General features: G+C 41.8%; 1 protein-coding gene across 1 annotated transcript in view; it reads right to left on the reverse strand.

The window, feature by feature from the left end:
- Nucleotides 1–23,357, reverse strand: part of XPO5 (exportin 5) — a 45,034-nt gene that overhangs the window by 15,777 nt on the left and 5,900 nt on the right. The window contains exons 6-20 of the mRNA XM_027525324.1: nucleotides 22,566–22,592; nucleotides 21,879–22,064; nucleotides 21,170–21,246; nucleotides 16,652–16,751; nucleotides 15,497–15,580; nucleotides 14,757–14,882; nucleotides 13,673–13,763; nucleotides 12,021–12,149; nucleotides 10,519–10,637; nucleotides 9,191–9,346; nucleotides 7,802–7,843; nucleotides 7,385–7,474; nucleotides 4,131–4,330; nucleotides 3,402–3,501; nucleotides 2,097–2,278 (exon numbers count right to left, since the gene is read on the reverse strand). Coding sequence (XP_027381125.1) covers nucleotides 2,097–2,278; nucleotides 3,402–3,501; nucleotides 4,131–4,330; nucleotides 7,385–7,474; nucleotides 7,802–7,843; nucleotides 9,191–9,346; nucleotides 10,519–10,637; nucleotides 12,021–12,149; nucleotides 13,673–13,763; nucleotides 14,757–14,882; nucleotides 15,497–15,580; nucleotides 16,652–16,751; nucleotides 21,170–21,246; nucleotides 21,879–22,064; nucleotides 22,566–22,592 — 1,709 coding nt within the window. The remainder of the gene's footprint in view (nucleotides 1–2,096; nucleotides 2,279–3,401; nucleotides 3,502–4,130; nucleotides 4,331–7,384; nucleotides 7,475–7,801; nucleotides 7,844–9,190; nucleotides 9,347–10,518; nucleotides 10,638–12,020; nucleotides 12,150–13,672; nucleotides 13,764–14,756; nucleotides 14,883–15,496; nucleotides 15,581–16,651; nucleotides 16,752–21,169; nucleotides 21,247–21,878; nucleotides 22,065–22,565; nucleotides 22,593–23,357) is intronic.

Genomic DNA, 23,357 nt, shown 5'->3' on the forward strand with positions numbered 1-23,357 from the left:
CTGCCAGCTGTGTGGCTAATGGCTACCACACTGGACAGTGCAGCTCTAACACCTTTGATTATCAGTTGATAAGGAATTAAAACAGGATTTTCCAACAAGGAGTTAATACAGAAACTGGCAGAAATGTAAATTAGTACAACTTTTGAAAACTATTTGATTCACTCTATGAAAGCTGAAAATACGAACACCTTATAAACCAGGAACTCCATTCCTTTATGTAGGATTCTATTCCTACCCAACACAAAAAGATATTTGTAAGAACATTAATAGTCATAAATGTTCTTTGTAATAAAAAAAGGATTTATTACATTCTTTGTAATAAAAAAAAATGCTGGTAACTACCCAAAAGTCCACCAGCACTAAGTGGATCAATGAGTTAGAGCATACTCACACAATGGAACACCACACCAGCCATGGAAACGGACAAGCCGCAACTACACATGATAACACGGATGCCCCCACGAATGTTGACACTGAGCAAGAGAAGCCAAGACACAAAGACTGCGTGCTTCTGACTCCATTTATTAAAGCTCCCAAAACCAGATAAAGTGTTAGTTAGAAGTCAGAACAGCGGTCACCCTTGAGGGGCAGAGAAGGACTGAGAGGCACTGGGTAAGGCTGTTTATTGATGTAGGTGCTGATTACATGGAGGTGTCCACTTTGTCAAAATTCATCTGCCTGCACTCACAATTCGTGTCCTTTTCTTATGTGTATCTGTACCATTAACATTATACTTCAAGATCAAATTTATTACAAAAATAAGGCGAAACTTTTAACAGCTCCAGAGGCACACTTCTCAAGCAATCTCGCTACTTTGTAACTACAGTCAACATTTTTCAAATACCTTTTGATTGACTTCGGGATTTTCCAAAAGCACTGAACTCTCTGACAACTGTCTTGTTTCCTTGCCCGACCAGGGGTGCACCCTGTTTTCAAGTCTAGGTTCCTACCACAGGGACTCTGGCCACAGGCCTGAGAAGTCAGTGAGTCTCCTGCCGCCTGACTTCATCACCTTCTTATTTCTCTAAGCTATAGAAGATGCTTCTGGTCTTAGAAACATATATATGGTAACAAACCTTTCCTTGACTAAATATTCTACTACCCTCTCAACTTGCAAGCCATACTTCTTTGAAATCTCTTTTCTCCTTTTGAAATCAGAACAAAATATTATCTATTTCCACAGACATGTCCATAATGACAACTTGTTCAGACACTCCAGCCCTCCAATTTGGTCAACATTAACTTAAAACCTTGGATTCTGTTGCCAGCAGAGCATCCCTAAGACATGAGTAATTTGGTCTGCCCAATTGCGACTGTGGTCTTACACCACAGGGTAAGAGGCCAAAACGCAGCGGAACAGAGCTCTCACCTGAACTCAGAAACACTCTAACATGTAAAAAAGCAATCACATTTTGCTTTGGTCAGTAAGAACTGCTTCTCTCCAGAAGCTCTCTTGCGCTGAAGAGACTATTCTTGGATCATCAAACATATATCAAGTAATCAGTAAGTCTAGATTTTGTGTGTCTGGGGTGAAACCCTAATTCTACATTTTAACCAAGCTCTCAGGTGACTGCTGATGCTGCTGGTCTGAGGACTCAGCTTTGAGAAATAAAAACTGAGGACCCTGCCGTGGAAGAGGTGCCATGCCTGCCTTTGGCATGACTGGTCCAGTTGAGAGCATAGTCACTACTAATAAATCCAGATGAGCTCATGTGAACATCTAACCCAGAAAAGCACCACCACGGAAAGCAACTGCCCCGCTCCCAATGAACAATTCCCTTAGCGGCAACATTTTAGACTAAAGAAAACTTGGTAGGGAATGAAGTTCAAAGAAGTAAAAGAACTCAGGGGGCGCTCAAAATGAGAAAAGCCATTTTGAGATTAGAACCCATGGATGTGTTCACTTGGAACGCAGGACTTAGACAAGGGAGAGCCAATGTTATTTTTAAAAAAGAAAAGCCCTTCCAGAAAGAACCAAGACTTAATCTCTCATTTACCACCAAATGGTCTGAAGAAATATAAACAAATTAAGCTTTGGAGATTTGTCAGGTAAAGAGTCTTAAATACAACAGAGAAAAACCCTTAGTCTGACTCACCTTATAAGGGCAAGCAAATTGTCAAGAAGTTTCAGGATCTGTTCTGTGCAGGGGTTACGGAATATTGGGTTCCCAGTGGGTGTATAAGCCACCACAAATCCCCCAGCTTTGGCCTCTTCTAGGTCAGTGGGCCAGCAAGTTCGTTTCATAACACCCAGGATGCTATAAACACAAAAGCTCATCTACAGAAAAACAGAAGATGAGAAGTAAACATAAAAGGGGAAGAAAAGACCACAGTGCTATTAGATCTTTGCAAGATTATGGGGAAAGTGATACAAAAGTTGGAGAGAAGGAAAGATACTCCCCACCCCCCACCATTCTTGTTTCTTTCTTTAAGGTCAAGTCCAAAAGGGACCCATTCAATGCCGTCTTCAAGACCAGTGGTAGGTTCCAGAAGCATCCCTTTCACGAGGATGTCCTAGAGGCTGTGGTGACTCTCCTGAGGACCCAAAGGTGGCCTGGACATGCTTCAGATGAGATTGGGCACATTCGGGGTGGAATGGCGGTAGGCTGGACATGCTTCAAAACTGTGTTTACCCTAACAACATTTCATACTGGTTTTGAGTGGGTCTTGCACCCTCGAGTTTAGGCCTTCATAGGTTTGCCTTAATCCTCACTCATAGTACTTTCTAGCAACTGACAACTTGCCAGGTTAACTAATAAGACTTTTTGCCATAATGGAGCCAGGCACAATGCTCATTTGAAAAGCAAAGAACTGGAAAATCTCAGGTTTGCAAGTCAGGCCACCATTTAGGACTTTACGCTGTGTTGTGTTTTTGTGCCCAGTCATGTCCAATTCTTTGCAACCCCACAGACTATAGCCTGCCAGGCTTCTCTGTCCACAGAACTTTTCGGGCAAGAATACTGGAATGGGTTTCCATTTCCTTTTCCAGGGGATCTTCCCGACCCAAAGACCGAACTTGTGTCTCCTGCATTGGCAGGCGGATTCTGTAGCACTGTATCACCTGGGAAGCCCAGGAGTTTACATGCCAGAGAGCAAAGGCACGGAGAACCCACCCTGCTGACCAAGTTCTGACCTGCTTCCTCATTACACCTTTAGTCCTCTGAGCTACTTAGATATCCTTAAAATCAAAATAACGGCTTCATAAAAAGACCACCAGCTCTGTTGTGAGAACTAACTCAAGAATTCAAGACCAAAGAAAAGAAAGGAGACATTCAGGAAAGCGGAGGCTCCCAGATTTTTCAGTCGTATACAAAAAATCTCCACAAACCTGGATGAATGACAATACCCTACTTCTATCCAAGGCTAACACACCTTCCCACTCCCAGGAGAAGCTTACTTACTCGTGCTCGGTTTAAGCCACAGGGATCCTCCAGGCCCGGGTCACAGTTTTTCCGATCGGCGCCCACGTAGGCAATAAAAGCATCGACATCTGAGAGCACTCTACAGGTCGGCAGGGGAAAGACAAGTCACACCGTGATTCTAACCAAGGACAGTTACTTCCTCAAGAGATAATAAGCTGTATTACTTGAACCCCAAAGAGCAGTTGTTACAGTGAGAGGAGTCTAATCATATTCATTGTCAGCTGTCATGTGAGGATTTATTAAACTTCTCTTCCGCCTTCTAAATGTGACCAGTGACACTTGAGGAATCACAGAGGATGCAAACTTGAAGATGCTGTGTGGGCACAGAGGGCATCCGTGCAGCTCCTACTTGCAAGGCCCCCACCAGCTGTTCCCACTCCTTTACATGTGCTGGGGCTGCAGCCTGACACCACAGCAGACCTCCCTCTGGGGCCTCCTGCCCCCCCCGCCCCATCCATCTTTATTCATTTCCTCTCTGTTCCACTACCTCTGCAGAGCAAGGTGGTATTTTCAGCACTTCACTCCAAGACTGCCTTTAGATACCCTCACGCATCACCGGGAGCAATGAGAATAAACAAGCCATGACGCACATCGCAGCGTACTGCTGTTTGACACCTCCATATCCTATGCCCAACCCCAGGCTCAGCTCTTGGTAAGAGCGCGGGTGCTCAAATGCAGTGAAGGTCACGAGCAAAGGCTCTCCTCTACCTGTGCATGTTTTCAGAAAGCCAGATGCTGGCTACAGGTGCCATCAGCTCCTCAAGAAACACCTTCTGACGCTCGTAGCTCTTGAACTGGTTGCTGATGAGAACCAGGGCTTCCATGAGGGCACACTTCTCCATCTGTGTCAGGAGCAGCTCGTTGGAGAGGAGCTGCTTCACGTGGTTGTACAGCATGTCGAAACTGGGCTGTATATCACAGAGAGAAAAAGCCAGAGGCAGTGAAGGTCTGATTCTCAGTGAGTGTGGGTCACTCAAGGAAGGTAAAATGAGGACGAAGACATCCCCAGAATAGTCAGGCCAGTGAGACTGTCATTTGATAACTTAATTACAACACTCTTCTTTTGCCTGAACAGGCAAGGCAACGTAGGCTTCAGTATTTGGGGAACTGTGCTTTCCTCGTCTATAACCAGGAAAACCATCTGTCTCTCTTTTTTTTTTTCCATATTAACTTTTATAGTATCTTTATGGACAAAGAAAAGGAAAGTATATCCATTTGAAGGCAGAGTTCCAAAGAATAGCAAGAAGAGATAAGAAAGACTTCCTCAGCGAGTAATGCAAAGAAGTAGAGGAAAACAATAAAATGGGAAACACTAGAGATCTCTTCAAGAAAAGCAGACATACCTAGGGAACACTTCATGTAAAGACGGGCTTGATAAAGGACAGAAATGGTATGGACCTAACAGAAGCAGAAGATATCAAGAAGAGGTGGCAAGAATACACAGAAGAACTGTACAAAAAAGATCTTCACGACCCAGATAATCACAATGGTGTGATCACTCATCTAGAGCCAGACATCCTGGAATGCGAAGTCAAGTGGGCCTTAGGAAGCATCGCTACGAATGAAGCTAGTGGAGGTGATGGAATTCCAGTTGAGCTATTTCAAATCCTGAAAAGATGATGCTGTGAAAGTGCTGCACTCAATACGTCAGCAAAATTGGAAAACTCAGGAGTGGCCACAGGACTGGAAAGGCCAGTTTTCATACCAATCCCAAAGAAAGGCAATGCCAAAGAATGCTCAAACTACTGCACAATTGCACTCATCTCACACGCTAGTAAAGTAATGCTCAAAATTCTCCAAGCCAGGCTTCAGCAATACATGAACCGTGAACTTCCAGATGTTCAAGCTGGTTTTAGAAAAGGCAGAGGAACCAGAGACCAAATTGCCAACATCCACTGGATCACTGAAAACGCAAGAGAGTTCCAGAAAAACATCTATTTCTGCTTTATTGACTATGCCAAAGCCTATGACTGTGTGGATCACAATAAACTGTGTAAAATTCTGAAAGAGATGGGAATACCAGACTACCTGACCTACCTCTTGAGAAACCTGTATGCAGGTCAGGAAGCAACAGTTAGAACTGGACATGGAACAACAGACTGGTTCCAAATAGGAAAAGGAGTACGTCAAGGCTGTATATTGTCACCCCGCTTATTTAACTTATACGCAGACTACATCATGAGAAATGCTGGGCTGGAAGAAGCACAAGCTGGAATCAAGATTGCCGAGACAAATATCAATAACCTCAGATATGTAGATGACACCACCCTTATGGCAGAAAGTGAAGAGGAACTAAACAGCCTCTTGATGAAAGTCAAAGTGGAGAGTGAAAAAGTTGGCTTAAAGCTCAACATTCAGAAAACTAAGATCATGGCATCCAGTCCCATCACTTCATGGCAAATAGATGGGGAAACAGTGAGAGACTTTATATTTTTGGGTTCCAAAATCACTGCAGATGGTGATTGCAGCCATGAAATTAAAAGACGCTTACTCCTTGGAAGGAAAGTTATGACCAACCTAGATAGCATATTCAAAAGCAGAGACATTACTTTGTCAACAAAGGTCTGTCTAGTCAAGGCTATGGTTTTTCCAGTGGTCATGTATGGATGTGAGAGTTGGACTATAAAGAAAGCTGAGCACCAAAGAAATCGATGCTTTTGAACTGTGGTGTTGGAGAAGACTCTTGAGGGTCCCTTGGACTGCAAGGAGATCCAACCAGTCCATCCTAAAGGAGATCAGTCCCAGGTGTTCATCAGAAGGACTGATATTGAAGCTGAAACTCCAATACTTTGGCCACCTGATGTGAAGAGCTGACTCACTGGAAAGACCCTGATGCTGGGAAAGACTGAGGGCAGGAGGAGAAGGGGACGACAGAGGATGAGATGGCTGGATGGCATCACTGACTCAATGGACATGAGTTTGAGTGAACTCCGGGAGTTGGTGATGGACAGGGAGACCTGGCATGCTGCGGTTCATGGGGTTGCAAGGAGTAGGACACGACTGAGCGACTGAACTATGGACAAAGATCAGTTTGTTTTATATAGCATCTGCCTACAATGCGGGAGACCCGGGTTCGATACCTGGGTTGGGAAGATCCACTGGAGAAGGAAATGGCAACCCACTCCAGTATTCTTGCCTGGAAAATCCCATGGACAGAGGAGCCTGGCAGGCTACAGTCCACTGTCCATGGGATCGCAAAGGGTCGGACACGACTGAGCGACTTCCCTTCACTTCACTTCTTCATATAACTACATAAAGCAAATAAAAAGGTGGGGGGAGAGGGAAAGAAAAGTGACAGACAGACATAACTACTGTGTATTCAGAGAAGAAATTTTTGGTTAATTGTTATCTGAAGCAGTGCTAAACTTCTTAGAGAAACCCTCCAAAAAAGGTTAGGGTTTGCACCTGGCTTCTCTCAAGACTTGCATACTACTTGGCATGGTGGTTAAGAACATCACATAGTATGGTAAAGAGGTGTACAATGACAGGGACACTCCCACACAGAAGAGAACCATTCGTTTTGAGACAATACGTTTGCATATTTAACTCCACTGAGAAGGAGGAGGGGCCTACCAGGTGGTGCAGTGGGAAAGAATCTGCCTACCATGCAGTAGACACAGGTCAATCCCTGGGTCGGGAAGATGCCCTGGAGAAGGAGATGGCAACCCACTCCAGTATTCCTGCTTGGGAAACCCCACGGACAGAGGAGCCTGGTGGGCTATAGTCCATGCAGTCACAAAGCGCTGGATACAACTCAGTGACTAAACATCACCACCACCGCCACAAGCATGAGAGGAAGAAGACACTAAGTCCAGAAAACATATACTAATACTTTTTCTTAGCAAAGCTAAAGTTCCTAGTTTTCCCCTTATGTGAGGTATAATTAGGGGCGGCGGATTTACAGGGAAATGTACGCAAACTGGGCATGTGTCAGTGGCTCCTTGACCACAGTCAGGGCTTACCAGCACGAGCTGGGGGTAGTCACGACACATCTTGATGATGGAGGAACACGCGTGTCTCCTTACATTCCTCACCGCCCGGGTCCTGGGAGCCTGGGAAGAGATACTCGATCAACTTCGAGCCACTTTAAATATAATTTACAGATGCTGCAGAGAATCGTGTAAGTATCTCCTTCAGAGGCAAACACAACTTTTGTAGCTACAGGAACATAATGAAATGACATTCATACTTAGCATGAATGAACCCACACGTTTACTGCCTGCCCTGGAGTGTCTCTAGTGCCCAATACCACATTATATGACTATCTGTCTCCTGCCTTTATTAACCCTTTTTGCTTATAGAAAAAAGCTAGATTAAGTGCTGGCTATTTACATTTTTGTTAAGAAGTTATCATTTGTAGGTTGAATGAATGGTCTTACCTTACTTTCTTCAACAATTTCAAAAGTGACAGATGAAAACAGCTAAGGGAAAGAAAAAAGGTCATTCATCAGTACCAAATGCATAAAGTATTTAAAAATAATAGTTATAAAAATTTCAACAAAATCCCCAAAGTGCGAGTAATATGGTAGCAAAAGGGTTTTCAACTGGCTTTACAAAGTTTCAGGTGTTCCCTTCCTCAGATAACTGGAAGAGCTTGATAGTCGTAATTTTGCCATCAAATATTTTACAAATAAAAAGTTCACAGAACCCCTGAACAATCCAGGCCATCACCCAAACACTCGGCCAGGGTAACATCGCTCCACTTTTTATTAAAAGTTGAGTGGTCTACTCTCCCTGATTCCATTTCACAACTTCCCACTGAATCCAGTGTGGTGGAACTGCTGCCCTAGTCACTGTGATGGAGTACTCTAACAAAGGTCTGATCGAGGAACTCAATGGACATTTTCCAATTCTTAAGAGAATTTCCGCAGCAACAAATGAGTCTGTTTAGAAGTCTGAAGTTCTTCTGGACTTGGTAACACATTTTCTCTCTGGTCATCCCTTTCTTCTTCTTTGAGGGCTCCTCCCTCAATGGTGATCACCAGGATTCTCTGCTTAAGGCCATGTCCAACTCCACATACATTTCCTTTGCTAAGGTTTCATCTCCACTGTGGAGGAGGGCATGGCAACCCACTCCAATATTCTTGCTTGGAGAATCCCCATGGACAGAGGAGCCTGGTGGGCCGCAGTCCATGGGGTCGCGAAGAGTCAGACACGACTGAGTCACTAAGCACACAGACTGTCTATACTGTTGGCATTTCTATCACGGCTATGCCTTAATTTTATCTCGTTAATTCTCTGAGTCTAGACTTAATCTCAAATAGCCAATTTGGTGTGACACATCTCCACCTAGAAACTGTATGTATACTTCAAACCTAGTCTTGCAAAACAGAGCTCACCCCTTCTTTTCCTTACTCCTACCCTCCTCCTGGTCCAATACTCTCACTCAGGTGGGACTCCAACTCTCACTAATCACCTAAACTGGACCCCAGAAACTTTCCTCTTACACATCTCCTCCCAACCTGCCAGCACACGCTGACACCTCCTCCTTCAGGTACTCCTCCATTTCCCAGTGCACACGTCTACTAACTGCAATGCCACGGAGGTACCACACCTGTCTGTGTGCGTTTTCTCTCCAAACAGAGAGGTGCTTATGGACAAGGCTTTCCTTCTAGCACGGTTCCTGCTCCACCGTAAGTACAGAGTAAATATTTGATAATTGAATAAACAACTGTTTTTTAGCTTATCTCATATATTTATACAAACAATTACAAAAATAATTAGCTTAGAAATGGCAAAATAAAGTTTACAAAGGAGGGGGAGTTTACCTTAGAGAAGACCTGGGGCAGGAACTCTGGTCTGTAGGTGACAAATGGAAACAGTGCTGAGACGTTAGTGAGGACACAGGACAGGATGAGGGGGTCCTTGGTGTCAAAGTTCAGAACCATCTGCAATAGCTCTACTCCATCAGTAACAGGAATTTCCTGGATACAGACATTAAATGAGGTTGCAAGAACTGAAACCGCTTCTGTTAAATTTCCTTCACACTCTATAATTACGGCCGCCAAATATGGTTTTATATACTGCTTCTTAACCCTTAAAACAATCTAAGCATTACACCATGTTATTAAAATTTTCATAAATGATGCTGCCATTATTAGGGCTGCAGCATCACCTACTACTGGAAACCGAACAAACTCAGAAAGCCATCATTTCTAATTGAAGTGATGTAAAAGCAGATGAAGTCAATGATCCTAACATCTAATTTGTTAATATGCCATTTATGTGAAAAAGCAATAAATCTCACTTATCGTTAAGGGACTCAGATTCGACAACTAACCTAGAACACACTAGGTTAAGATGAAGTGAAGTCGCTCAGTCGTGTCCAACTCTTTGTGATCCCGTGGACTGTAGCCTACCAGGCTCCTCCGTCCATGGGATTCTCCAGGCGAGAATACTGGAGTGGGTTGCCATTTCCTTCTCCAGGGGATCTTCCAGACCCAGGGATTGAACCCAGGTCTCCCGCATTGCAGGTAGACGCTTTAATCTCTGAGCCACCAGGGAAGCAGGTTAAAATGATTACCCCTCAAACAAGTGATCCAATTACTTTAATCTAATTAATGTAGTTAATACAGTATATGCTGTTATCCAGATAATTCTATAATTCCCTTTAACACTATAAGAGATGGGTGATAGGTGACATCAAGTATAGAAAAGCAAGATCTACTTAATCAGATTACTTAGCAAACAGGGACGCAGCTCAGCCATCATGAATTTCTGGCGGATCTGCCATAAACTGAAAAGGTAATTACCATAAATCCTAATGATAATTATCTCTCCAGATTTTCCGATTCAAGGCTTCTATCTATTCAAGGCCTCCCTGTAATTGTTATCCTGCTTGTGGTTTACTGTACTGTCAGGCTTATCTTATTATGTAAAAATGAACACTAAACCCTGCAGGGCTTAAGAGTCAGAGAGACCTACCTGGTCCCAACTCTGCTATTTCTTAACTATTTGACCTTGAATACGTTATTCACCTTCTCTGAATCTCAGTTTCCTCTTCTGTGAGATGCACATTCACATATTTTCCTATCTCCCTACCAGCTTTAAAAAGATCAAAATTATTATGCAACCAGCGTGGGAAACAAGCACTTACTTCTTTGTCTAGCGTTCGAAACATCTGGTTGATCACACTTTCCAAAAAAAAGGTCATGGCTTCCCACTGCACAAATGATGGTGAGAATATGGAGCAGAGGCTGCTTTCTCCAGTTCCAGCTGTGGGAGAAGAGGATTTTAAAGACACATACACACATACACACACACAAGCACTATAGGATCACAGAAGACATCGAGCCAGTGGGGCCTCAGAAACCACTAGGTAATTTCACAGTTGAAGGAACAGGATAATCTAACCCTGCTCAGCCAGGGAAAAGAAAACGATGAAAAGCAGAAAGGGGTCCTTATCCTGCTTCCACCTCTAAAAATAAGCTATCTAGATTTACCTCTGTGAGCCTTGTCTGCAAAACCAGTTTGACTACTGAATGAGAATATACACATAATCATCAAAACCAGTGCCTGGCCAATTAGACAATTGAGAAATATTAATTTCCCCTTCCTTCCCCTTTATAATCTGTCCATGGGAATCTAAATAAAGATATCTAAACCATAAGGAATCCCTCCAACAAGGAACTGATAATTAAGATACAAAACTCTGCTTCACATCCAGCAGTCTCATGACAACTACAAGGGCTGTGTGCAGATAATGGTGCCCCCTCCAAATTCACAAGTATCATCGAAGCACATCACTCAAACAGCACGGCACAGGCCAAAGGAATCCCAAATTACTTTTCCTGCTGCTGCACAGTGCTCACATTTACTAGCTTCATCTTGCTACACAACCTGTTCAGGCCTCCGTGAATACTGAAGCTACTAATAGATACCAGGGACCTTCAGAATAAATTGCGAATACACAAAACTGAATGTCCCATGAACGTCAAGTACCTAGTGTACTTGCTCACTGATCATAGCATGGAGCTTTTCCAAAGCAGTGACTTAAACCCTTCCCTTAAAACCCTCTCGCCCCCCGCATGCATTCATAAGATGACAGACAGCAGATACAGAAAAGTTACCTGCCCTACGCTTTTGGGTAGGGGGGGCTTATTTTGATTTTACATAAAGTGACATTTCCCAAAGACTTGGAGGGGAGTTGAGCAATATGGGAAACCCCTGCACTGCTCCTGCTGAACATAACAAGCCATTCTTTTCTAGTTTAAGAGAAATGCTATGCAAAAACTTTGTTGAATAGCTTTAAAAAGTTAGGTTGAGACATGTTGTTAAGACGGTGCCTGAGGTGAAGTAGTAAAATGAACAATAAACAACTGGTTGACTCTGTTAGAAAGGAAAAATGAAGGCAAAACTGACAGGGTCATGGTTTTACCCTAATTAAAACAGAATTACAATCTGCATTACATCTGTCTTCTCTGTGTTTTCCAATGAAAAGGCTCACTCTCTAGGATGGGAATGGGCAGTGAGCAAAGCTATTTCTGAACACTACTATCATAATGTATTGATATAGATGGGGCTCAGAGGTTTATTTCTACGCAGTTTTGATAAAATACTTCACTAATGTTTGGGGGGAGAAAACAAAAAAAGTCTTACAGTTCATGGAGCCAGGGTCAATAGAAGTTGAGAGCTGATACTTCAGCCACTCCCCAGCCATCTGGAAGCTAGTCTTGGGATCCAAACGGCATGCTAACCTTATTACCTCTCCTTGTTGGGCCCGAGAGGCTGCCAAGAGAAAGACATGAAGCAAGGATCAGAGTGTCATAGATACTTAGGTAACGTTTATTCATTCATGCACCCCAAGAGAAAAATAATCAAAAAGATTCTGTTTTGAAGAAAGAATCTAACAAATGTTCACTAAAGCTTTGTTAACAAATCTAGAAATTTTCCAAAATAAATTCTAAGAAGCTGTCACACCAGCTAAATCCTCTAAGCGGCAAACCAAACAGAAACTCCCCTTTCTGTTGGAATTAAAACATCAAGTTGGTACAAATGTAAAATGGTATGACTGCTGAAGAAAATGGTCTGGCAATTCTCCAAAACATTAAACATGGAATTACCATATGATCTGGTAATTCCCTTCCTAGGTATATACCCTAGAAAACCAAAAATATACGTTAACTTAAAAACTTGTACACAATTGTTACAACATGATTCTTAAAGCCAAGAAGTGAAAACAACTCAAGTATCTATCAGCCTATCAACGGATCAATAAAATGTGGTATATTCATATAATGAAATATTATTGGCAATAAAAGAAATGATAAACATTACATGATCAAAGTACTGATAAACATTACAGTATAGATTAACTGTTAATATATTACACTAAGAGAAAGACAGCAGTTATCAAGACAATACACTGTATGATTCCATTTATATCAGATGCTCAGAATAGGTTAAATAAAGAAAAATAAATGGGTGGTTTTCCAGATGGATACAAGGGTCGGGAGATGACTGCTAATGGTTACAGGGTTTCGTGAGATCAAAAAACATCTTAATATGGACTGTGGCTGTAAAACTGAAAATACACAAAAAAACCTCCACTGCATTGTATACTATAAATGGGTGAACTGTATGATTAATGAATGATCTCAGAAAAGTTGTTACTGAAAAAAGATGGGGAGAGGAAGTGTGGAACCAACCTATAGAAAACCTAGAACAGAATTAGGAATTGTGAGCTTTCCTTCTCTCTTTTAGAAAAAAAGACCTACAAAGTAACATGGTATTTAATTCTAATATATTTAAAAAATCAAAGTGCCTTACATATGGTTACCATCTCTAAACATCAATGTCCAAAGAAAGTGTGCATGTGCGTATTTTAAGAGAGAACACCAAGCCTGGAATGAGTGCAATCCCAGCGCCCTCTGCCAATGTGTAACTGGAGATTAAACAGACTGCTGTCCACACTTGGGGAGGGGGCACTTCCCAGGTGGCTAAGTGGTAAAGAATCCACCTGCCAAGCAGGAGACATGGGTTCGATCCCTGGGTTGGGAAGATGCCCTGGAGAAGGAAATGGCAACCCACTCCAGTATTCTTGCCTGGGAATCCCATGGACAGAGGAGCCTGGCGGGCTATAGTCCACGTGGTCGCAAAAGAGTCAGACACACGACCTGGTGACTAAACAACAATGACAACAACATCCAGACTTGGGGCTCTATAACATAGAACCCCGGCTCATGCACCATGACTCAATGCTAGATGCCATGCTGAGACTGCTGGGAAAAATTTCAGGACAGTTCACTCACAGTTGAAGAAAGCATTGAAGTCCTCATCGCTATCAAAATCAAATCGAGAGTATTCACAGCTAGGGCTGTCAGTTTTAGAAGGAAAGCCCATCTGGAAACAGAAAGATAATTGGGGGAGGGAATGAAAATGGACCCACTGAAAGAGTTTTCAATTTTAGGAGCTCAGAGATCTTTCATTTAAGAAGAGCTAAGGGTTTACATGAGTTCAGGGTTTTATGATAAATAACTGCTTCTGGTCTACACCAAGTCCACAATTTGTTCCCAGTTGGAATAGTCCTGGGAGTTGCAGAAAGAGAACATTTTTATTTGATACTCTCTTTCAAGTTTCTTATGGAAAATTAAATTCTGAAATCAGTTTAAGGTCTTAGAGTATAAAAACGTCTCAAAATAAAGTGCGAATACAGCAAACAATAAGTAGAATTGAGACTATTTGTCTTCTTAGATGTTGAACCCTGGGAATAAGCATGGGACTCTGTGTTTCATTCAAAAAGTACCAAAGACCACGACGGCAGAGATCTGGAACACAGTGCACTACCTGAATCCCTTGAGGAAATAAGAGACTCCTTGAAGGGGTCCCATTCTCTGATGTTATAAATCAAGAATAAGTATCTGTCAGTTGCCAAGAGCCTCGAGGAGACCTCCGCGTGTTCATAAGCAACTCTCGACTGAGGAAGTGAGCAATCTGCTTCCACTCTCCCTTTCTTCTCATTCACGTTCCTGACTCTCATTTGGCCTTCAGAGAGTCAGATATTCACTTCCTTTGGACATCGCCCTGACTCCACCCTCCATTCTGCTTTTAGCTTCTGAAAAGCAGTGACCACATTTTATGGTCACCGTCACTGCTCTCATCCTACCACTTCTTTTTCCCAGCACTCGGCTCAACACTTGGCACCTAAGTGCTCGCAAATATCAAAGAGTAGACACAGTAGTGAGTAGACATAGTAACGAGTTTTCTTTTTAAGGAATCAAAGACTAATATGCCTAAGGAAAGGATCTCAGTGACCAACACAGGGCTGTCAGTGGTGCCATCTAAGTCTTAAGATGTGTATTCACCTACATTCCACTTTAGGGTCCCACTGCATACCTTGACCAAGTTAGTCATAGAAGCACGCAGATATTTTGGTATTATTGCTAATAGTAAAGGGTCTCGGGATAGGATCTCATGTCGAAAGAGGGCTCCCCAAGTCATCTGAGTTGAAGAGCGCAAAAACTAAAGGAAAAAAAGAAAAACAGTCGGTTTAAGGATTTAAGTTTTATATAACCAAGACTATTACTTAGCTCAGCAATTATCCACTGTATTTTTCCATGGAAATTAAGTTCTGTAATACTTTGACAGAAACTGTCCATACCGGAGTACGTCAGCAATGACTGGTCACTACGGACCATACAGTAAAAGTAAGACAGGCTGTGGGTCACGCGCAATACCCAGAGAATGAGCTGAACTCTACCACTTTTATGCAAGAAAGCAGACACCTCAGGATGATACTACAAGGAAAATCTTGGATTGGATGAAATTAATTTTGTAATAACACAGTTAATCAAACTTTTTTATTTAAAGTATGCTTAATAGCAAATTACCTGAGAAACACCTCACATCTGATTGAGCATTATCAGAATGGTATTACCTGAAGGGGTAATTGCTGATCTAGACTGCAAAAGCTAACTTGGGAAGAAGATGCAGGAATTCTCTTAATGAAATCCCACTAAAGTAATTCCCCAGGATCTTAAGAGTCACATTTTATATGTGAGCTGCTAATTATTTCAGGTCATAGCACTTGATTTTAATTGACTAAAATTTTGATTAGTTATTGCCATAAAGTTTACCTGACTTGGATGAGTTGTGAAAGCAAGAAAAGATTCCAGGTATTTTCCAAAGTTTGCTGGTATTTCTACATCAGAATCCACACCCTGTAGGACAAAAAGGCCGCTATATTAATAATGCTGATGGGGAGGTCAAGGTGGAGAGTGGAGTAAGACAACTTATATCCTCAAAACTTTCAGTTTTGAAAGGACTTTATTATACTTCCTTGTGGCCTAAGGAAGACATCATTTCAAGGGCAAAACCCCAGAAAAGCTGCTCAATCATCATTAAAGTCTATTGGTTCAGTGGTTAAGAATCCACCTGCCAGTGCAGGGGACACAGGTTCGATCCCTGGTCCAAGAAGATTCTATATGCCTCAGGGCAACTAAACCCGTGCACCACAACTACTGAGCCCACTCGCCTAGAGCCTGTGCTCTGCAACAAGAGAAACCACCGCAATGAAGAGTAGCCCGCTCACCACTACTAGAGAAGACCCTTGCACAGCAATGAAGACCCAGCACAGCCACAAGTAAATGAATAAAAATTAAAAAAAAAAAAAAAAGAATATTCATTTCAGAAATCACTTATTTCTTCAGACCTGGTCTAGTCACATATCTGTGACTCAACCTATTAAATAATCCCTTGATGGTACACATCTTATGCCTGAAACTTCTATCCCCTCAAGCCATTCAAGCCACCAAAAAAGGCACTGATATCAAGTACAAAAGTCTGTACCAACATTCGATCTTTGAACATGTAAGGGAGTTATTTTCAGGTCAATCAGACTAAAGATTTTTTTAAAATGATTCAATAATATATCCTTTAATTTGGGAAAAGGGTTCTTTATTTGAATCCATGTTTCATGATCTAATAGGACTTTTTAAAGGGTAAGGCAACAGGTAGACTCAAATTTTACAAGTACCAAAATGAAGAGAAGCAACACTGATTTTATGGAATAACAGATGTGAACATTTACTATAGATATTAATAACTGACATTAAATAAATCTCTATCATTCAAATTCAACTAAGATAATTTAATCTACAGAATTATAAGAAATAATCTGTAGGACAATGTTCCCTCAGGCTAAAGTCAAGGACACGTGTTACCCCTTACACAAATACAACTTTCTAAATCCTGTCCTCAGATGGCCTTGAAACGCTCCAGAAAGTACTCACCAACAATGCACACAGCTGATTGCCCAGGGCACGCAGCACCTGACAGAGTCTCTTCAGGAAGACATAGTGTTTTTCGACTAAGCCTCCTCCATCAGCGGTCCTGTGAGATGAGAGGACAGTGAGATCAGCAGCACATCAAGAGCACCACAGATATTCCCCTGGAATGGACTGTATATGGTCTGTGCTCCAGTATTCAAATTTCAGGTGATTGTTACTGTTGAAAAAAAACAAAAAATCAACCCCCAGACCTCCAACCAAATGCTGAAAGATCGATGAGGAAGAGGGTTCAATGCAATCTCATCCTTTAAGAGGCACCCTAATTTGGGGTATTATATGGTACTGGGGTATTTTGGAATAGTAATGTAAACTCTAAGCATGACTCCACAAAACAATGCATATAAGAAACTGCATGAAAAGACAGCAATACCTAGGAAGGACTCAGATCCCTAGGGAAGCATGTAGTAACTTCTTAAACCACTGACAAAATCAAAAGGACTATACTCAAGAGAATGAGGGACTTCCCTGGTGCTACAGTAGATGGGAATCCACCTGCCAAGGCGGGGGACAAAGGTTCAATCCCTGGTCTGGAAGATTCCATACGGTACAAAGCAACAAGAGAACCACTGAGATGAGAAGCCTGTGTGTTGCGATGAAGAGTAGCCCCTGCTTGCCACAACCAGAGAAAGCCCACACACAGCAATGAAGGTCCAAGTACGGCCAAGGACAAATACACAATAAATAATTATTACAGAGACAGAATGAAAAGATTAGTGATAGGCTGGGCGAAAATATTTACTAAAGACACATTCGATAAAGACTATTATACAATATACACAAGAACTCTTAAAACCCAATAAAAAAACTCTGATTAAAAAATGGGCCAACAGACACCTGATCAAAGAAGATACTCAGATTAGAAATAAACATATGAAAAGAAGCTCCCCATCAAACTGCTATCAGGGAATTGCAAATTCAAAAATGAGATAGCACTACACAGCTATCAGAATGGCCAAAATTTGTAACTCTGAGAACACCAAATGCTGGGGAGGATAAAGAGCAACAGGAACTCTTATTCATTGCTGGTGGGAATGCAAAATAGTTCAGGCACTTTGGAAGACAGTTTGACAGTTTCTTATAAAACTAAACATACTCTTACCATATGATTCAGTAATCACACTCCTTGGTAACTACCCAAAGGAGTTGAAAACATCTCTACACAAAAATCTACATATAGATATTCACAGAAGCCTTATTCCTGATTGCAAAAACTTGGAAGCAACCAAGATGCTCTTTAGTAGGAGAATGGATAAACTTTGGTACATCCACACAATAGAATATTATTCAGTGGTAAAAAGGAATGAGCTGACAAGTCATCAAAGACATGGAGGAACTCTAAATACATGATCCTGAGTGAAAAAAACAACTTGCAAAGGCAGCACACAAGGAAATCAACCCCGAATATTCATTGGACGGCCTGATGCTGAAGCTGAAACTCCAATACTTTGGCCACCTGATGCAAAGAGCCAACTCATGAGAAAAGATCCTGATGCTGGGAAAGACTGAAGGCAGGAGGAAAAGGGGATGACAGAGGGTGAGATGGTTGGATGGCATCACCAACTCGATGGATATGAGTTTGAGAAAGATCTAGGAGTTGGTGAAGGACAGGGAAGCCTGGTGTGCTGCAGTCTATGGGGTTGCAAAGAGTTGGATATGACTCGGTGACTGAACAACAATACAACATCCTAGAAAAGGCAAAATTATGGAGAAAGTAAAAAGGTCAGTGGTTGCCAGGGATTGGGGTGGGAGAGGAAAGAACGGGCAGAGCATAGAAGATTTTAAGGGCACTATAATGATAACGCTGAAGCCCACAGCATGTACCCATAAAAGGTAGAACACAATATGTGTAACATGCTGTAGAACACACTGTGTGTCATTGTAAGTTCCTCATCCGTTGTAACATCTGTCAGATCATAGAAAAAATAAGAGTTCCAGAAAACACCTACTCCTGCTTTATTGACTACGCCAGAGACTTTGACTGTGTGGATCACAACAAACTGTGGAAAAATCTGAAAGAGATGGGAATACCACCTTACCTGCCTCCTGAGAAACCTGTACGTAGGTCAAGAAGCAACAGTTAGAACCGGACATGGAACAAACAGACTGGTTCCAAATTGAGAAAGGAGTATGTCAAGGCTGTATATTGTCACCCTGCTTATTTAACTCATATGCAGAGTACATCAAGTGAAATGTTGGGCTGGATGAAGCACAAGCTGGAGTCAAGACTGACGGGAAAAATATCAATAACCTCAGAAATGCAGATGACATCACCCTTCTGGCAGAAAGCAAAGAGACACTAAAGAGCCTCTTGATGAAGGTGAAAGAGGAGTGAAAAAGCTGGCTTAAAACTCAACATTCAAAAAATGAAGATCATGGTATCTGGTCCCATCACTTCATGGTAGATAGATGGGGAAACAATGGAAACAGTGAGAGACTTTATTTTCTTGGGCTCCAAAATCCCTGCAGATGGTGACTGCAGCCATGAAATTAAAAGATGCTTGCTCCTCAGAAGAAAAGCTTTGACAAACCTAGACAGCATATTAAAAAGCAGGACATTACTTTGCCGACAAATGTCCATGTAGTTCAAGCTATGGTTTTTCCAGTAGTTGTGTATAAGCTGAGCACCGAAGAATTGATGCTTTTGAACTGTGGTGTTGGAGAAGACTCTTGAGAGTCCCTTGGACTGCAAGGAGATCCAACCAGTCAATCCTATGGGAAATCAGTCCTGAATATTCATTAGAAGGACTGATGCTGAAGCTGAAACTCCAATACTCTGGCCACCTGATGTGAAGAACAGACTCATCTGAAAGACCCTGATGCTGGGAAAGATTGAGGGCAGGAGGAGAAAGGGAAGACAGAGGATGAGATGGTTGGACGGCATCATGACTCAATGGACATGAGTCTGAGCAAGCTCCAGGAGTTGGTGATGGACAGGGAGGCCTGGCGTGCTGCAGTCCATGGGGTCACAAAGAGTTGGACACGACTGAAAGACTGAACTCAACTGAAATTCATCAACTCTAACAAATGTATCACTGCTGTGGGGGGAGGTCTATAATGGAGAGGCTGTGCATGTGTGGGGGCAGGGAGCATATGGGAAATCTCTGTACCTTCCCCTGAATTTTTCTGTGAACCTTAAACTGCTCAAAAAACATAAAGTCTTTTTTTAAAAGACTGTATTAAAAACATTAACTTGGTGTCTCATTTCTCCAAGTCATTTAGTTCAGATGAATAATCACTTAGGTGCTATTTTAGAGTGCAAATAGCTCTTTAAATTAAAAAGAGAATTTTTATTTAGTGGCAAAACCTGACCTAAAATGATGTGGCACAATTCACACTCACAAGAATTAATCAGGACTGGTGTGGACAGCAGCCATGGAGGCAGTACACTATAATGCAAAAAGCATGGGCCTCGGGGTAAGAAAGACCTAGGTAGGTGCTAGTGATGCTGAAAGGCAGTGTGGCACCTGGCTTCTGGTGCTGGCTCTGCAGTCTGACCACCTGGTTTGAATTACAGCTTTACTAACCAGTACCAGTGGCACTAATGGAGATGGGATACCTCAGTGGGAATGTCATAATCTTTAGGGAACTAAGAAATGGGACTTGGAAACAGTAACTAAAGTGGCTACCCAAAAGACACATTATTCATTTAATTAACAAGCCTCCTTAAAAACAGACCTGTAGTATCCACAGGAAAGAAAGCCATCATAAAATCTGTGTTAGAATGGACAGTGAGAGAGTTCAACTAATATATATGTGTCTCACATCTTTTCATTTGTCCTTGGCACCAAAAGTGAAGAGTATGGAAGAAAACTGGGTGTTGTGACAGTTTGAACTACTTATAGTACACAGTTCTATCTGACTCTTGGGTAAGAAACACATATCAGGAAATGCTTTAATATTTTCCAGAGCAATTAGAAGAAAATAAGCACAAGCCATTATTTCAGGACCTAGAATGTGTTTACAGGTTGGTGGAATATGAGTGGGTGCTAAATCAACAGCCACAATTTATTTCCAGCAGAAGGTCTTCAAAAAGGCGAAACAGTCCCTTAAGGGTGCCTGATTTTTCTTCTAAAAACAGGGAATTCCTGGTGGTCCTGTGATTAAGAATCTGCCTTCCAACGCAGGGGACATGGGTTCCATTCCTGGTTGGAGAACTAAGATCCCACATGCCAACTAAGCCTGCATACCTGGACTAGAGAGCCCACATACATTGCAGCCAGAGAAGCCTGCACGCTGCAATGAAGATGCAGCATAGCCAACACACACACACACACACACAGACACAGACACGGCAAAATAAACCATAAGAACTTCACACTGTCCTTAGAATAAAGCTCAAACTTAAAACCCAAAAAAACAGTTGATTGACTGCTAACAGTCAGATAGGAACTTTGGATATATCCAAATAAGATACAAAAATGACAGAGAAATTAGAAATCACATAGAAAAGTAGACACTCACTGTGCAGCGGAGAGTATATAATGCATGGCAACATCTCCAAATAAGACCATCAAGGGCTTCCGGTCTTCCAACTTGCCCTAGACCCAATTTTAGGGAAACACAGGTAATACAAACTATGTTACTAAAGACTTCTAAGTACTAACAACTTCTACGGCTATACTGACTTCCTAATTTTCACATAGCCCTGGGGCTAACTGAACACTGGAAAAAGGTCAACTCTTTAAATTGAAATCTGGATAAGACATATTTTAAAATGTGTTGGTGCTCCAATTAAATAGATGAATAAAAATTAAATATGCTGGGTAATAATGATGATATGAAAACAAATTACATCTAAACATAACATTCTTCATGGAGAAAAGTCATGATCTCATTTGTTAGCTAAATCAGCTATAAAGTCAGTTAACTCACCTTCTACAATTCTTTGACATAACACTATGTGAGTTTTAACATGACATTTATACAGTTTTTCAAATGTGAAGCACCAAAACCCACAAATGTTTCAAGACCCATGTAGCCCTATACATCTCTGTATATCCTGCCAGTGGATTCCTAGAATACCGGCAAACTGTTGTGCAAAAGGCTTGAGTCAAGTAAAAGAAACAAAACACCTAACCCTTTAAACGCCTTTCACCACAGCATGGAGTGCAGCACACACAGGCATCCCTCGGAGGCTGACGATCCAAGTCAGCCTGAAGTGGCAACTTACTTTCCTGCTGACCGCGATGAGAAGACACTCAGCTGCCCCCAGCTGAAGCTCCTGTTCGTTCAGGAGCAGGCACAGCACCTCCAGGAGTTTGCAGTTCTCAGCAGTAACGTGACTCATGGGCACCCAGTCAATGTAGCCTGCCAGAGTGTTCAGCGCCGCGACTCCTACTCGACAGTTTGCTTGGGCCTGCATGAAAAGAAGTAACTCTTAACCGTTAAGTCCTCACTAACAGGCAAGAAAGCTGTGGTTATACCCAACCTCCTTCTGTTTTCTAATTCTAAAAAGAAAACAATGGAAAAAAATTGCTCACACAACAGTTATTGATAGGCAACTCAAAGGTTTTTTCTGATACACAATCATTTCTCAGACAATGGCGCCTCAGTGTCCGTCAGTAAGACCGCACTGGCACGTGTGGTCCTTTTATGTCCTTCAAGAATCTCAGAGATTGTAATTTTAACCCCCTTTCACCAGAGCTAAGTGATCAAACAAACCAAGGCTGAAGGAATTCCCTGGTGGTCCAGTGGTTAGAACTCTGGAGTTCGATGCTGAGGGCATGGGCTTGATCCCTGGTAGGGGAGCTGAAGCTCCTACAAGCCGCACAGCATGGCCAAAAACAAAACAAAACAAGGCTGAGGTCACCCTCCACCAGGTGTATGCATCCCCGTGTGCTCCACAGAGAGCTCTTACCTTTGACTCCTGAGAATTATCTGTCTTCTGAAAGAAAAGAAGTATAAGGATCGCAATGTTTTTAATGAACAAAAGGCTGTGTAATAACTTCCCACCCCCATAATCTAGGCCCTCAAACAACGATTTTCAAATAGACTCAACTTTTAATTTTGGAACAGAAGACAACTTTACTAAGAACACATAACTGATATTCTCCAGAGGAGGACAGGTTATTTTAGTTTTAGTAATAAGACAGAAGGTTAATATTTAAAGAGCTTACATAAATTTATTAGAACATTAAGATCCAAAAAGACAGTTTCAAAGCGCAGTTTACAAAGAAATACAACTAACAAATGAACAATGGAAGCAGGCTTCATTGCTACTGATGAAAAGAAACAGTTAAAATTTAAGTATTAGCAATTTTTCCATACTAAAATAGACACAAATTATAACTGGCAAAGGTATACTGAAATGATATAATGTTAGTGGAAAAAAGCAAGAAGCAAAATTAAAATGAGTAGTACAATTTATGACCATGTATATATGGACATAACTGTAGGAAAACCACATATACAAAGAATATTAAATGCTAAATAGACCAAAATAATGTCTGTTCAGTAAATTAAACAATTTATAATTTTATAAGCAGGAGTAGCAACTCCTGAAGTACTTGAAAACTTACCACCATCAGCATCAGAAAAGATTTGTTTTATAATTCTTTTTTTCAACTTTCAAAAGGTATTTTTTCTAACAAAGAACAAGTATTAAGCCTTCACCAGCGGTGATCAAGGACGGGTGTTAATGGGACAGAGA

This window comes from Bos indicus x Bos taurus, chromosome 23, assembly GCF_003369695.1.
Source record: "Bos indicus x Bos taurus breed Angus x Brahman F1 hybrid chromosome 23, Bos_hybrid_MaternalHap_v2.0, whole genome shotgun sequence".
Classification (NCBI taxonomy): Eukaryota; Metazoa; Chordata; class Mammalia; order Artiodactyla; family Bovidae; genus Bos; species Bos indicus x Bos taurus.